The following is a 17,328-nucleotide window of genomic DNA, read 5'->3' as shown; positions in this document are numbered from 1 at the left end:
TATTTTTCTAAGCTTTAACTTCCTTTCCTAAAACAAAGTAATATTAGTTGCCCCAATACCTAGTACCTTGAGTGGATTCCTTGTGATAAACCTATGAGAGGATAGAGAAAAGAATAGAATAGCACAGCTAAGCATGGACAAGTTATAATCTGCATCCTTGAAAGGATCTATGAGATCATAAATCCATTTGATTACTATTCACTTCGAAGGATGAGTATCAAAAGAGAGAACATATCTAAAGCTCCATATGAATGTAAACTATTTACAGAGAAGGATTTATGGTGGCTATCCAATGCCTGAGTATAATCCCTATACAACTATAGGTACTTAAAAATATTTGTTGAATTGAGTTGTAATCACTTCCATGATACTTGACAAGTATAAAAAATAAGAGAAGTACGTTGATATATGTCTAAAGGAATCCAAACAATGTTATGGCATTTTTTTTCTTCCACTAAGTTAGCTGAGTTGACCAATAATTTCAGCAGCATCTAGAAAATTCTTGTAAATGCTACAATTTCTAACCATCAGTAAACAAGTAGAGAAACCTTTGTGATGAGATTGCTACATGTGTGTGGACACACACATAACACTAAAGGAATAAATGGAAATGTTTGGACAACTAAAGAAAATAATAAGTGTTTTATCAATTGTCAAAAAATATATAACCATTAGGCTGCTTATTCTCTTGTTATACTCAAGTGTTTTTCAGGTGGAATGATGAGGGGAGAGAATAAGACATTGGTGGAAGATTTCATTCTCCTGGGACTCTTCCCTGAGTTTAGACATTCTGGCATCTTAATTTCTATTCTCCTCCTGATCTATGTAATTGCCTTTATAGGAAATGCATTCCTTATTATCTTAATCTGGAGGGACTCTCGGCTCCACACTCCTATGTACATACTCCTCAGTCAGTTGTCCTTAATTGATTTGACTTTAACTTCGACCATAGTCCCTAAGATGGCAGCTAACTTTTATTCTGGAATAAAAACTATTTCTTGGATTGGCTGTGGCACCCAGAGCTTCTTCTTTTTGACATTAGGGATGTCTGAGTGTCTTCTTCTAACACTCATGGCCTATGATCGTTATGTGGCTGTCTGCAACCCACTACATTATCACATAATCATGAACTTCAGAGTTTGTCTTCAGATGGCAATTGGATGTTGGGTTGGAGGTTCTCTAAGCTCCCTAGTCCATACAGTCTACCCCATGCATTTCCCCATCTGTGGTTCCCGGGAAATTCACCATTTCTTTTGTGAGGTACCAGTTATCTTGAAGCTCTCTTGTGAGGACACATCAGTCTATGAATTGGTGGTGATGATCACAAGTATAGTGTTGCTTGTTGTGCCTTTTAGTCTCATTACAGCTTCTTACACTGCCATCTTCTTCACTGTCTTCCGGATGAACTCTGTCAAGGGGAGAAGGAAAACCCTGGCCACCTGCTCCTCCCACCTAACTGTAGTGAGTCTCTTTTTTGGACCAAATATCTTTATCTATATGACCCTCAGTTCTTCTCATAGTCCAGAGCAGGACCAGGCTCTTTCTGTTTTTAGCAACATCCTCACTCCTATGTTGAATCCTGTTATCTATAGCCTGAGGAATAAGGAGGTGGTGGCAGCTCTGAAAAAAGTGCTGGGGAAGTGTACATCCTCACAATAAAAACCAAAAAAACCTTTTGTTATGAAAAATGGACACACATATCGTAATTCTGAACACCATATTTTAGAAAGGTAAAGCTGGAGAGTATAAAGAGGACAAGCATGGTGAAAGTTTACTTAATGTGAGTTAAATTGATTCAGCTTAGAGAATTATATTCTTCTGTATTAACTGTCTTAACTGTATTAAACTGGTTTTTTTAAGTAATACACATTTTTATTTATATTTTTGAGTTCCAATTTTTCCCCTCCTTCCCCTCTTCCTGAGGTAGCAAGCAATTAGACATGGGTTATATATGTACAATTGTGTAAAACATTACCATATTAGTCATTTTATATAAGAAAACTTGAATAAAAGAAAAAATGAAAGAAAGTGAAAAAAAATAGCATGCTTCAGCCTGTGTTCCATCAATATCAGTTCTTTCTTTGAAGGTTTCATCAATAGTCCTTTGGTATTGTCTTGGATCTTTGTATTGTTGAGAATAGTTAAGTCATTCACAGTTCTTCGTCAAACAGTATTGCTGTATCTGTGTACAATGTTCTCTTGATTCTGCTCACTTCACTATACATCAGTTCATACAAGTCTTTCCAGGCTTTTCTGAAATCATCTTGCTTGTCATTTCTTATAGCGCAATAATATTCCATCACCGTCATATACCACAGCTTGTTTAGCCATTACCCAAGTGATGGGCATTCCTTTGATTTCCAATTCTTAGCCACTACAAAAAGAGCTGCTATAAATATTTTTGTACAAATAGGTCTTTTTCTCTTTTTGGGGATGTCTTTGGGATATAAATCTAGCAATGGCATTGCTGGATCAAAGGATATGCACAGTTCTATAGCCCTTTGGGCATAGTTCCAAATTGCTCTCCAGAATGGTTAGATCTTTTCACAACTCCATCAAAGCGTCCCAGCATTCCCACATCCACTCCAACACCCAATATTTTCTGTTTTTGTTATATTTGTCACTCTGATAGGTGTGAGGTGATACTTTAGAGTTGTTTTAATTTGCATTTCTCTGATCAATAGTGATCCAGGGCATTTTTTCATATTATACATAGCTTTGATTTCTTTGTCTGTTCATATCCTTTGACCATTTATCAATTGGGGAACGACTTGTATTTTTATAAACTTGACTCAGTTCTCTATATAATTGAGAAATGAGGCCTTTATCAGAGATATTTGTTTAAAAAATTCTTTCCCAGTTTTCTGCTTCCTTTGTAATCTTGGTTACATTAGCTTTGTTTGTAAAAAAGCATTTTAATTTTATATAATTAAATTATATATTTTTAAATTTTGTTTTATTCTCTTCTTTGCTCCTAAATTCTTCCTCTGCCCATAAATCTGAGAGAGAAATGATTCCATACTCTCTTGATGTGCTTATGGTTATCATGTTTTTGTTTGGTTTTTTTTGGTGAGGCAATTGGGGTTAATTGGGGTTTCCCAGGGTCACACAGCTAGTGTCAAGTGTCTGAGGCCGGATTTGAACTCAGGTTCTCCTGACTTCAGGGCCGGTGCTCTATCCACTGCACCACCTAGCTGCCCCAACAGTTATCATCCTTTATGTGTAAATCATGTACCCATCTTGACCTTAGTATATGGTGTGAGATGTTGGTCTATACCTAGTTTCTGCCATACTGTTTTCCAGTTTTTCCAGCAGTTTTTGTCAAATAATGGGTTTTTGTTCCAAAAGCTTGGATCTTTGGGTTTATCATATACTAGATTACTATAGTCATTTACATTTGTACCTATTCTGTTCCACTGATCCACCTCTCTATTTCTTAGCCAGTGCCAGATTGTTTTGATAATTACCACTTTATAATATAGTTTGAGATCTGGTACTGCTAGACTACCTTCTTTTTTTTTCCTTTTAATTGATTCCCATGATATCTAAACTTTTTAAATTTATCTGATGTGTGTGAAGTGATACTTCAGAGTCATTTTAATTTGCCTTTCTCTAATCAATAGTGATTTAGAGAATTTTATTTCATATTACTATTGATAGCTTAGATTTCTTCCTCTGAAAATGACAATTTATCAATTAAAGAATGGTTTAAGGGGCAACTACGTGGTGCAGTGGATAAAGCACTGGCCTTGGATTCAGGAGGACCCGAGTTCAAATACAGGCTCAGACACTTGGCACTTATTAGTTGTGTGACCCTGGGCAAGTCACTTAACCCTCATTGCCCCACAAAAAAAAAAAAGAAAAAAAACCCAAAACAAGCAAAAAGAATGGTTCATATTCTTGTAAATTTAACTCAGTTTTCTATATATTTGAGAAATGAGATCTTTATCAGATATACTTGATTCAAAGATTTCTTCCCAATTTCCTGCTTCTCTTCTCTTCTTTTTTTTTTGGTGAGGCAATTGGGGTTGAGTGACTTGCCCAGGGTCACACAGCTAGTAAATGTTAAGTTTCTGAGGCCTGATTTGAACTCAGGTCCTCCTGAATCCAGGGCCGGTGCTCTATCCACTGTACCACCTAGCTGCCCCCTGCTTCTCTTCTAATTTTCATTACATTGGATTTGTTTATGTAAAAACTTTTCAATTTTACATAATTAAACTGTCCATTTTAACTTCTATGAACCTCTCTAGTTCTTATTTGGTCATGAACTTATCCATAGATCTGACAAGTAATTTTTTTTAATGTTCCTCTAATCTACTTATGATGTTACCCTTTATGTCTAAATCATGTACCCATTTGGTACATGACAGACTGACAAACTGTTTTCTAGTTTTCCCATAAACTTTTGTCAAATAGTGAGTTTTTGCCTTAATAGATGGAATCTTTGACAGTACCTGGATCACAGTATGTTATTAATATTGGTTGATTGGTTGATTATCAAACACTAGGTTACTGAGTAGTGAACAAAGAACTGTGAGACAATTTTCACTGCTACACCCTGAATTCCTGGGATCTCTTCCTGCCTTCATACGTAGCCTTCGTCCTCTTTCGATCATGGACATTATACTGCTCTATGCACAAGTGTACTCCTGTTCAGACCCCATCCCCAGAGTCTACAGACTCTCTAACTTTATCTGGAAAAATTATTATGATTTTTTTTTCTTGGATTTCCTGATCAGGATTTGGTCTGGTGTGCTTTCTAGATTTTTGTGGGGAATTGTGGTGGTGGGGAATTAAGCTATACTTCTTCCTGTTTCTCCTCCATTGTGGCTCTACTCCTTCTTGAATCTTCTTTTGTAAAGTCCTAATTATAAGGAAGTTCTTCCTCATGACTCTCCTGCATTGCTCTCATTTCTCTTTCCATTCTTTCCTCCAGCTCTCTAAATCTTCCTTCTATCTCTCCTATTTTCTCTTCAAAGTCCCTCTTGAGCATTTCCATGGCCTGAGACCAATTCATATTTTTCTTGGAAGCTTTGGATGTAGGGGCCCTGAGGTTGTTATCCTCTTCTGAGAGTGCACCTCAGTCAGGAAGTTCTTCCTTATATCAATTTTAACTTTAACTCTTTGCAGTTTCTACTTAGTGCTTCTCTGGGTCCAAACAGAATAATTCTGATCTTTTTTTTCCCCATGTGGAAGTCAGGAACTTTCAGAGTACATATCAGAATGGTAATCAGCAGTCTTTGACAAAAATCACATCAATCTAGAAATGATAAAAATTTGCAGGTTCCCAGCTTGAGCTGTTCTTGAGGTTCTAGTATAACAAAATACTCAATATCTTAGGAAATAAGCAGAAGGAACAATCAGGACAAAAACACAGTCCAGATATCCCCCCAGAGTTGCACAGGGTCCAGGCCTAATATTAAGTAATAATTAAAGTGACAGAAAAGTTCAAGACAATTCCAGAGGAAGAGGTTCTATGAGCAAAGCCTCAAAGAAAAATGCATATTTAATACAAGCCCAAAAAGAATTATTAGAAAAGTTAGAGATGTTTTAAAATAGCTAAAAAAATTTTTTTTAAAATAAGAGCAGGGGCAGCTAGGTGGCACAGTGGATAGAGCACCAGCCCTGGAGTCAGGAGTACCTGAGTTCAAATCTGGCCTCAGACACTTAACACTTACTAGCTGTGTGACCCTGAGCAAGTCACTTAACCCCAATTGCCTCACTAAAAAAAAAAAAATAAGAGCAGCAGATGAATGAAAAAGAGATTAAAGTGATGCAAGAAAATTATGAAAACATAATTTGTAAAGAATTTTTAAATTTAAAACAATTTTTTTAATTTTGTAAAAAAAAAAAGAGATACAAAGTGTTACTGAAAAAACCAGATCCTTAAAAGTTATAATTGGCCAAGTGGAAGCTAATTAATGCATGAAATATCTAGAAATATTAAAACAAAATTAAGAGTCTGAAAAAATAAGACAAAATGTATTTTTTGTTGAAAACAAAAATTGAAACATTCCCTAAAACTTAATATTACTACCATCCCCCCTTGTGGAAGGTAAATTGAGAAGACAATTGCTGCCATATTAATTTTTTTAAATAATTTTTATCTTTGTTTCATCACTTCTTGCATCATCTGCCTAATTATCCTCATGCCATTATGAGAAATTAAAGAACCTAATATAATTGGTAACAGATGTCAAGGCCAAATCCAACACTGCATTTATCATGACACCTGAGATAATTATGGAGATTACCATAAAAGAACAGAGAAATGATGGGATATGAGCATTCCCACACTTGAGCAATATATACTGCCCATGCAATATGCCAGGCTTAAAATAGTTAGATGGAATATACGTCCATGCCACCGAACATTTTGGAGGAAACTGAGTCAGACTTAATCAGATGCATGGGATTGAGATGTCCATGGCATCAGACATATAGGAGAGGCCAGGTGTAGAATGAGATAGGTGGGATGAAAACTTCCAGCCATCTGTACAATTTTGTAGGGAAAAATTAAACCAAGAGAAACCAATCTCAATGTTTGTCAAAAGCCATTCCCTCAGCCATACCTTGACTTCATGCATGTCTCCCCTCATGTGACAGTTCAATGTCTACTCTTGCATGTATTCCTCTTATGATAAGATGGCATCCTGGCCAAATCACATCTGATAACTCAGAATGAAGGCAATTAATGTCTTAAATGATAAGTTCCCATAATCCAAGTCTCATATGAATTTAAAAATTGAGGATAATAATGATCGCAAAAAATGTGAATACATTATACATTATACAATATACAATTATGCAATAATTTCAAATAATACCCCCCCTTTTTTTACTAAGTATACAATTACTTTTGTGAAAAATCAGGACATATTTAAATACAAATTAAAACACAACACAATCTTAAAGAAAACTTTTTTTAAAAAAGAAAACTTTTACAAATGTTGCCCTCTCTTTTTTTAATATGCTTATCAGAAATAATACTTCTAGAATTGATTTACACTTGCCATGTCAACCAATTTGCCAGGGAAATGCTTTATAGAGTTCGATCAAATAATCAGTTGAGAGGAAAAAATAACAAAAACAACTCAGAATATGGGAGCACAAAACTCCCAGAATTAACATTGTATTATGAAATCAAAACCATCTTGCATTGTTTCAAAATTAGATAGAAGAATGAATAGAAGAAAATACACATGGAAGAATAAAAGAAAGTGAAATTCAAACTAGGGAAATCTAAATTATATGAACTTAATATTAATAAGTATTACAAAATATAAACTTGATCACATGACTATAAAAAGCTTTTACAAATATTCTCCCTTTTTTAAGCTAAGTATAAAACACAATCTCAAAAGCATGAAAATAAACCCATACTGTTAATTTCAAAATGTAGATGTAGGGGCAGCTAGGTGGTGCAGTGGATAGAACACTGGCCCTGGATTCAGGAGGACCTGAGTTCAAATCTGGCTTCAGACACTTAACACTTACTAGCTGTGTGACCCTGGGCAAGTCACCTAATCCTCATTACCTCACCAAAAAAAAATGTAGATGTAATAGCATAGGAATCTTATATAAACTCTGAACTGACATTATTTCTCTGGGTGAATTTAGAACACTTTTAATTCCAATATCTAAAATCCCCAATACTGTTTACTTATACATTTCTGCAAAATATGTCTTCTTGAAATATGATGATGATTGTCATTTTTATTCAGCTTGTTTGTCTTCTTTAATCTGATAAGTGTCAGGTGGCATCTCAGAGTTGTTTTAATTTGCATCTCTCTAATCATTAGAGATTTAGAGCATTTTTTCATATGCAAATAGATAGCTTTGGTTTCTTCATCAGAAAACTACCTGTTCATATCCTTTGACCATTTCTCAATTGAGGAATGACTTGGATTCATATAAATTTGATTTAGTTCCCTATATATTTTAGAAATGAGACCTTTATCAGAAGTACTGGCCGTAAAAATTGTTTCCCAGCTTTCTGCATCCCTTCTAATTTTGGATGCGTTGCTTCTGTTTGTACAAAACCTTTTTAATTTAATGTAATCAAAATCATCCATTTTGCATTTAATAATATTCTCTATCTCTTGTTTGGCCATAAACTGTTCTCCTTTCCAAAGATCTAAAAGATAGACTATTCCTTCCTCTCCTAATTTACCTATGATATCACCTCTTATGTCTAAATCATGTACCCATTTTGACCTTATTTTAGTATAAGGTGTAAGATGTTGGTCTATGCCTAATTTCTGCCATACTATATGCCAGTTTTCCCAGCAGTTTTTGTCAAATACTGAATTCCTATCCAAGAAGCTGGAGTCTTTGGGTTTATCAAACACTGCATTATCATTATCATTTGCTACTGTGTCTCCTGTGCCTAACCTATTCCATTGATCTTCCATTCTATTTCTTAGCCAGTACCAGATAGTTTTGATGACTGCCACTTTATAGCAAAGCTCCAGATTTGGTACAGCTAATCCACCTTCCTGTGCATTTTTTTTTTCATTATTTCCCTTGATATTCTTGACTTTTTGTTTTTCCATATGAATTTCGTTATTATTTTTTTCTAGCTCTATAAAATAATTTTTAGGTAGTCTGATTGGTATGGCGCTGAATAGGTAAATAATTTAGGCAGAATTGTCATTTTTACTATATTAGCTCTGCCTATCCATGAGTAATTGATATCTTTCCAATTATTTAGATCTGATTTGATTTGTGTGAAGTGTTTGGTAATTGTGTTCATAGAGTTCCTGGGTTTGTCTTGGCAAGTAGACTCCTAAGTATTTTATATTATCTACATTACTTTAAATGGAATTTCTCTTTCTATCTCTTGCTGCTGGACTTTGTTGGTCATGTATAGAAATGCTGATGATTTATGTGGATTAATTTTATATCCTGCTACTTGCTAAAGTTGTTAATTGTTTCAAGTAATTTTTGAGTTGATTCTCTAGGATTCTCTAAGTATACCATCATATCATCTGCAAAGAGTGATAGTTTTGTTTCCTCCTTGCCTATTCTGATTCCTTTAATTCTTTTTTCTTATCTGATTGCTAATGCTAACATTTCTATTACAATATTGAATAATAGAGGTGATAATGGACATCCCTGTTTCACCCCTGATCTTATTGGGAAGGCCTCTAACTTATCTCCATTACATATAATGCTTGTGGATGGTTTTAGGTAGATACTGTTTACTATATTTTTTTTTTTGCGGGGCAATGGGGGTTAAGTGACTTGCCCAGGGTCACACAGCTAGTAAGTGTCAAGTGTCTCAGGCCGGATTTGAACTCAGGTACTCCTGAATCCAGGGCCGGTGCTTTATCCACTACTGTTTACTATTTTAAGGAAAGCTCAACCTATTCCTAAGCTCTCTAGTGTTTTTATTAGGAATGGGTGCTGTATTTTGTCAAAAGCTTTCTCTGCATCTATTGAGATAATCATATGATTTTGGTTGGTTTTCTTATTGATGTAGTTGATTATGTTGATAGTTTTCCTAATGTTGAACCAGCCCTGCATTCCTGGTATAAATCCCACCTGGTCATAGTGTATTATCCTGGTGATCACTTGATGTAATCTCCTTGCTAATATCTTGTTTAAGATTTTAGCATCAATATTCATTAGGGAAATTGGTCTATAATTTTCTTTCTTTGTTTTTGCTCTGCCTGGTTTTGGTATCACCACCATACTTGTGTAATAAAACTAATTTGGGAGAACTCCTTCACCTATTTTTCCAAATAATTTGTATAATATTGGAATTAATTGTTCTTTAAATGTTTGGTAAAATTCACCTGTAAACCCATCTGGCCCTGGGGATTTTTTATTAATGGCTTGTTCAATTTCATTTTCTACTATGGGCTTATTTAAGGATTTTATTTCCTGTTCAGTTAACCTGGGTAGTTTGTATTTTTGCAAATATTCATCCATTTCATTTAGATTGTCAAATTTCTTGGCATACAGTGGGGCAAAATAATTCCTAATTATTGATTTAATTTCCACTTCATTGTTGGTAACATCACCCCTTTCATTTTTGATACTGGTAATTTGGTTTTCTTTCTTTTTTTTAAATCAAATTAACCAATATTTTATCTATTTTATTGGTTTTTTCATATAACCAGCTCTTAGTTTTATTGATTAATTCTATAGTTTTCTTGCTTTCAATTTTATTAATTTCTCCTTTAATTTTCAGGATTTCTAGTTTATTATCTAATCAGGGATTTCTAATTTGTTCTCTCTCTAGCTTTTTAAGTTGCATGCCCAATTCATTGATCTCCTCTTTATTTTTTTTATTCATGTAAGCAGTTAGAGCTATAAATTTTCCCCTAAGCACTGCTTTGGCTGCATCCCATAGATTTTGGTATGTTGTCTCATTATTGTCATTCTCTTGGATGTAGTTATTGATTGTTTCTATGATTTGTTGTTTGACCCATTCATTCTTTAGAATGAAATTATTTAGTTTCCAATTGATTTTCAGTCTACCTTTCCATGGTTCTTTATTGCATGTAATTTTTATTGCATCATGATCTGAAAAGGATGCATTTACTATTTCTGCTTTTCTACATTTGACTATGATGTTTTTGTGCATGGTCAATACATGGTCAATTTTTGAAAATATGCCATGTACTGCTGAGAAAAAGGTATATTCCTTTCTATCCCCATTCAGTTTTCTCCAGACATCTATCATGTCTAACTTTTCTAGTATTCTGTTCACCTCTTTCGCTTCTTTCTTATTTACTTTGTGGCTAGATTTATCTAATTCTGAGAGGGGAAGATTCAGATCCCCCACTAGTATAGTATTACTGTCTAATTCTTCTTGTAACTCATTTAACTTCTCCTCTAAGAATTTGGATGCTATACCACTTGGCACATACATATTTAATATTAATATTGCTTTATTATCTATAGTGCCTTTTAGCAAGATGTAGTTTCCTTCCTTTTCTCTTTTAATGAGATCTATTTTTGCCTGTGCTTTGTCTGAGATAAGGATTGCTATCCCTGCTTTTTTTACTTTAGCTGAAGCATAATATATTCTGCTCCAGCCTTTTACCTTTACTCTGTGTGTATCTCTCTGCTTCAACTGTGTTTCTTGTAAACAGCATATTGTAGGATTCTGGTTTATAATCCACTCTGCAATTCACTTCCATTTTATAGCAGAGTTCATCCCATTCACATTCACAGTTATTATTACTGTCTATTCCCCTCCATTCTATTTAACCTCTTTGTACTTCCCTGCTTCTTTCACTCTATTCCTCCTCATGGATGTTTTGCTCCTTACCCCTGCCTCCCCCAATCTGCCCTCCCTTTTTATCATCCCCCTCCCTTTTCTTTACCCTTTTCTCCCTTGCTTTTGCCCTCCCTTCTATCAGTCCCCCCCTTCCCCTTCCCCTTTTATTTCCCTAAAGAATAAGCTAAGTTTCTTTATCCAAATAAATGTATATTCCCTCTTTGAGTCAAATCTAAACACTGTTCACCCCTCCCTTCTTTCCCTCTATTGTAATAGGGTTTTTTTCCACCTCTTCATATGATGTGATTCACCCCATTCCACCTCCCCTTTCCTCTTTTCCCTGTAGGCTCCCTTTTTTAACCCCTTAATTTCCTTTATGTCATCACATCAAAAACAATTTATATTTATACCCTCTGTGTATAATCCCTCTGTCTGTCCAAATACATTTACAAATCTCAAGAGTTATAAGTATTATCTTCCTGTGTAGGGATGTAAACAGTTTAACCTAATTTAGTAACTTTTTTTTCCCCTGTTTACCTTTTTAAGCTTCTCTTGAGTCTTGTATGTTAAGATCGAATTTTCTATTAAGTTTTGGTCTTTTCTTCAGGAAACCTTGAAAGTCCCCAGTGTCATCGAATGTCCATCTTTTCCCCTCAAAGAAAATGCTCAGTTTTGCTGGGTAATAGATTCTTGGCTGCAGTCCAAGCTCCTTTGCCTTTCAGAATATCATATTCCAAGCTTTGCGATCCTTTAATGTTGAAGCTGCTAGGTCCTGAGCAATCCTGACCATTGCTCCATGATATTTAAATTGCTTCTTTCTGGCTGCTTGGAGTATTTTCTCCTTCACCTGATAATTCTGGAATTTGGCTACAATATTCCTTGGAGTTTTCCTTTTGGGGCCTCTTTCAGGAGGTGATCAGTGGATTCTTTCAATGATGATTTTGTCCTCTGATTCTATAATATTAGGGCAGTTCTCCTTGATAATTTCCTGGAATATGGTGTCTAGACTCCTTTTCTGATCATGGCTTTCAGGCAGCCCAATGATTCTCAAATTGTCTCTCCTGGATCTGTTTTCCAGAGCAGTTGTCTTTCCCATGAGGTATTTCACATTTTCTTCTATTTTTTCATTCTTTTGAATCTGCTTGACTGATTCCTGGTGTCTCATGGATTCCTTCTCTTCCAACTGTCCAATTTTAATTTTTAAGGCATTGTTTTCTTCAATGAGATTATATACCTTTTTTTTTTTTCCATTTGACCAAATGATTTTTTTTTTTTTGGTGGGACAATGGGGGTTAAGTGTCTTGCCCAGGGTCACACAGCTAGTAAGTGTCAAATGTCTGAGACCGGACTTGAACTCAGGTACTCCTGAATCCAGGGTTGGTGCTTTATCCACTGCACCACCTAGCCACCCCCCCAAATGAATTTTTTAAGGCATTTTTTTCTTCAGTAAGATTATGCACCTTTTTTTTTCCATTTGGCCAGATGAATTTTTTAAGGAATTGTTTTCTTCAATCAATCTTTGTCTTTCCTTTTCTAAGCTGCTGATTCCTTTTTCATAATTTTCTTATGTTGCTTTCATTTTTCTCAACTGATTTTGTTTTCTTTTTTTAGTGAGGCAATTGGGGTTAAGTGTTTTGCCCAGGGTCACACAGCTAGTAAGTGTTAAGTGTCTGAGGCTGGATTTGAACTCAGGTACTCCTGACTCCAGGGCCGGTGCTCCATCCACTGTGCCATCTAGCTGTCCCCTCAATTGATTTTTAAAATCCTTTTTGAGCTCCTCCCAGAAGGCTTTTTGTTCTTGAGACCAATTCATCTCCCCTCCTGAGTCTTCACATGTAGGCAATTTGGGAGTATTGTCCTCATCTGAATTTGTGTTTGCCTCTTCCCTGTCAACACAGAAACTCTCAATGGTGAGAGTTCTTTTTTGTTTTTTACTCACAATGCAGCTTATTTTATTTTTTATTTTTTTAAAGTTGAGGTCTCCTCTGGGGAACCAGGGTCCCTGTTTCAACCTTCTTGTGCTGGGATATAGGGGCTGTGTCACTGCCCTGGACTTCCTGTTAGAGCGTGCTAGAATCAGTGGACATGGCCCTGGGCTTCCTGTCCAAGTGTGCTGGGATCAGTAGGCCTTCTGGTGCCTGTCTTGTGGGTATCCCTCCAGCTGACAACCTGCCCTCTCAGCTGGTGCAGGTGGGTTTCGCCACTGTTCTGCTGTGCCACCGGCTTGTTGTGCCAGGATCCAAGCGCCTCAGTTGCTCAGCTGTGTCCCACAGCTTCCTACGGACTTGCCCCACCCTTTCCTGCATGCTGCGCTGCAGTGAGCTGAGCCTCCTTTTTGCCCAAGTGAGACCAACCTTTCCTGAAGTCTTCTAAATTATCTCTGGTTTGAAGACTGTGTCTCTCTGTCTCTTTGCAGGTTCTGTAGTTTCAGAATCCATTTAGAGGCTTGATTTAATGTTCTTTTTGAGGGAACAGAAGGAGAGCTCACACAATTTGCTGGCTACTCTCCGCCATCTTGGCTCCACCCCCCTATAAGTTTACTAATTAAAGACAAAAGCAGATTAACAAAATTATGAACAAAACGAGCATATCTGGAATTTAAAGGGTTTTCTAAGGTTGGTTTGGGAGAGCCACAGCAGGTCAAGTCAGAATTACAGCTAGGCTGGGGAAGGGCTGAGCCTGACTGCTCTGGTAACTGAGTAGAAGCTGCAAATGTAGGTAGAGAAAGTCATGCATGCACAAGATCAGGACCTGAGGAGGGTGGCTTAGATCTCTGGACTTCCCAGGCAGGAGAATCAAGGAGCTTAGCCATGGGAGGAGTAGGAGGTGGCGCCAGAGGAGGGGGAGGAGGTGGGGTCCCGAGAGGAGGGTCGGGGACCACCTCTCCCACGTGGTGCACAGGCTTGGTTTCAAACTTAGGCCTGATTTCCCCTCCCCGAACTGCTTCTAGATGCGGTTGGGGCATTGCCTCCAGGCATGCCAAAGAAGAGAAACTATTAGCATTAGAATTTGAAAAAAATGCAGGAGTCAGAGGTTTCTCTGAAAAGGCATGGTTGGGAAAGGGGGGGATATTTATATTCCCTTGTGTGAGCATCTTGCTCGCTCTTCTAACAAAAAGAAAAAGAAAAATAGAAAATCCACAAAAACAAAGCATTAACATGATCTTATCTCCCATTTGTCTGGTTAAACAGACTAAAATCAGAAATAGGGTACTTAGGGAGTTGAAAAAACCCATTTGAAAATTTAAATAGAAAACAACCGGTACTTTAAAGTTTAAAGGGACAGGGTAGGGGAAATGTCTTACCCAACCAGAAGATCAGAAGATGGAGATTCCGCTTTCCTCTTCATGGTCAGCCATCTGTAAGGGGCTAAAATCTAGCTATACTGTCTAAAATATCTAATGAGTGGCCACCAATAAATTATATGCTTTAGCAAAAGTATTTAAGTGTTTAAGTATTTATTTATATATTTAATTTTTTGCAGGGCAATGAGGGTTAAGTGACTTGCCCAGGGTCACACAGCTAGTAAGTGTCCACCTAGCTGCCCCTTAAGTATTTATTAAAGAGCATTAGGATCAGAGAGAAAGGTAAAAATCTAACTATTTCTAAGAGACCCCATCATCCAACCCACCATGGCGAGGTCAGGAACCAAAAGAGCAAGAACCCCTCCACCAGCGTCCACTTCCTACTTCATGTTCTCCTCCCAGAAATGGGAGTGTCCTCAAGTTGATTGGCTGGTAGTTTTGATAGACAGTACCTACAAGCAAACATCACTTCCTGACGCCAAGGACCTGACCGCATGGCTTGCTCAGATGCCTTCTCCTCATGGTGCAGCTTTCCTACAGTAAGTCTCCAGCAGGTGGTGTCATTCCAATCGTTACACCTCCTAAAAGGAATCCCCAAATGAAAACTCCTCAAAATATTATAACAAAAATCCACAACCAACAAGTAAACAAAAAAATACCACAAACAGCCAAAAAGAAAAACAGTAAATATCAAGGAGCCACAATCAGGATCACACAAGATTTAGTAACCACTCTAAAGGTGTACTTAGAACACTGAAATTTCAAAAGGTGAAAGATCTCAACTTACAGCCAACAATAACCAACAAAACTAGTCATAATCCTACAGTGTGAAAAAAATACACCTTTAATTAAATAGATGACTTTGAAGCATTACTGATGAAAATGTCAAAGCTACATAGAAACTTTGACATGGCTTCTTAATGCTTCTCTTGAATCTTTGAATCTCAAATTTTCCATTCAGCTCTAGTCTCTTCATCAGGAATGCTTGAAGAGTGGCTTCTGAGGATGGAGCCAAGATGGTGGAGAAAAGGCAGTGACTTCTCAGAGCTCTCCTCCCAAACTCTGCCAAATTCCTCCAAATAATGCCATAACACAATTCCAAGAGCAGCAGAACCCACAGAAGGATGGGTTGAGATCACTTTCCAGCCTAAGATAGCTCAGAAGGTTAGTGGGAAAGATCTATTGTGCCAGGATGAGAGTGGAGCACAGCCCTGCGGCCATGCCATGCAGATCCAGCCCCAGGCAGGCCACTCTGGAACTCAGCCCGTAGACAGTGAGGGGGTCGATCATTTGGCCAGGGAACGATTACAGGGGTCTATGCTGGCATTGAGGTGAGACTCCATTCTTTTGCCCAAGCTAGAATCCAGGTTGCAGTCTTGAGTGGCAGCCCAGGTTGGTGAGGGGCTCGGGCACACCAGAGCTTGCAGACACAGTGGAAGAGTATCTGAACTGAAAAGTTTCTACATGCTTCAGAAATACTTCGAAGTTGTATGTTTTATTAAATGTTCATTTTTCCCTAGCAATATATTCAGTTTTGTTGGCTAAATTCTTCTTGCTTGTAAGTCTAAGTATTTTGCCTTCTTAAATAATGTATTCCAATCTCTCCACTTCTTCTTCTTCTATTTTTTTTTTTGGTGGGGCAATGAGGGTTAAGTGACTTGCCCAGGGTCACACAGCTAGTAAGTGTCAAGTGACTGAGGCTGGATTTGAACTCAGGTCCTCTTTAATCCAGGGTCACTACACCACCTAACTGCCTACTTAAAATTTGTTTTTACATGTAATTTGGGAAAAATAAAATTCTAAATAAAGAAAAAAACAAAGCAAAAGAAACAAACAAAAAGGAATGCTTAAAAACCTTTTTCCCATTAAATATCCATTCCCCATTCATGCTCTTCCCTCCCAATAGAATTATAGTTAGTTTTGTTGGATAGGTTATTCTTGGCCATAATCCTAGATCTTTTGCATTCCAGAATATCATATTCCAAGCCTTCCTTTTTTTTTAAAGTGGTGATTGCTAAATCTTCTGTAATCTTGATTCTGGTCCTTTAGAATATCAATTCTTTCTTTCTCTCTGCTTGTATTTTTCCCCTTGCATTGGGAATTCTGGATTTTGACTATAATATTCATATTATTCAATAAGGAAGTATGACAGAAAGGGGTTAAGAGAAAAGAGGGGATAAAAAAGAAAGTAGATTAAGGGAAGCAGGGGTCAGAAGCAAAACAGACTCTTGAGGAGGGGGTAGGGTAATAGAAAAGAATAAGAAAATAGAATGGAAAAAAATACATGATTATCAATCATACCTGTGAATGTTAACAGGATAAACTCATCCATAAAATGGAGAATGACAGCAGAATGATTTAGAATCCAGAATCTAACAATAGGTTGAATATAAGAAACACACTAGAAACACACTCAGACTTAAAATAAGGGGCTGGAATAGAATCTATTATGCTCCAAGTGAACTAAAAACAGGGTTAGCAATCATAATTTCAGACAAAGCAAATTAAACTTAATTTTCAAAGATAAACAGGAAAAAAATTTTTTGTGAAAAGGTACCATTGACAATAAATTAATGTCAATACTAATAATAATGTCGATGTTGATGTATATACTAAAGAGTATAAACAAAATTATATTAGTGGGGGACCACAATTTACCTCTCTCAGAGCTAGATAAATCTAATTATAAAAAAGAAAGGAATTAAGGAACTAAATAGAATTTTAGAACATGTTAGTATAGACCTCTGAAGAATATTGAATTGGAATAGAAAGGAATAAATCTGTTTCTCAA

General features: G+C 36.6%; 1 protein-coding gene across 1 annotated transcript; it reads left to right on the top strand.

Annotated features, from left to right (window-relative positions):
* Positions 1–720: 720 nt before the first annotated feature.
* Positions 721–1,659, top strand: LOC122754879 (olfactory receptor 2T27-like). Its single transcript, XM_044003317.1, has one exon. It carries the CDS (start codon positions 721–723, stop codon positions 1,657–1,659), a length of 939 nt encoding a protein of 312 aa, XP_043859252.1.
* Positions 1,660–17,328: the final 15,669 nt, after the last annotated feature.

Source organism: Dromiciops gliroides, chromosome 4, assembly GCF_019393635.1.
Source record: "Dromiciops gliroides isolate mDroGli1 chromosome 4, mDroGli1.pri, whole genome shotgun sequence".
NCBI classification, from domain to species: Eukaryota; Metazoa; Chordata; class Mammalia; order Microbiotheria; family Microbiotheriidae; genus Dromiciops; species Dromiciops gliroides.
This window is presented reverse-complemented; position numbering and strand designations above follow the sequence as displayed.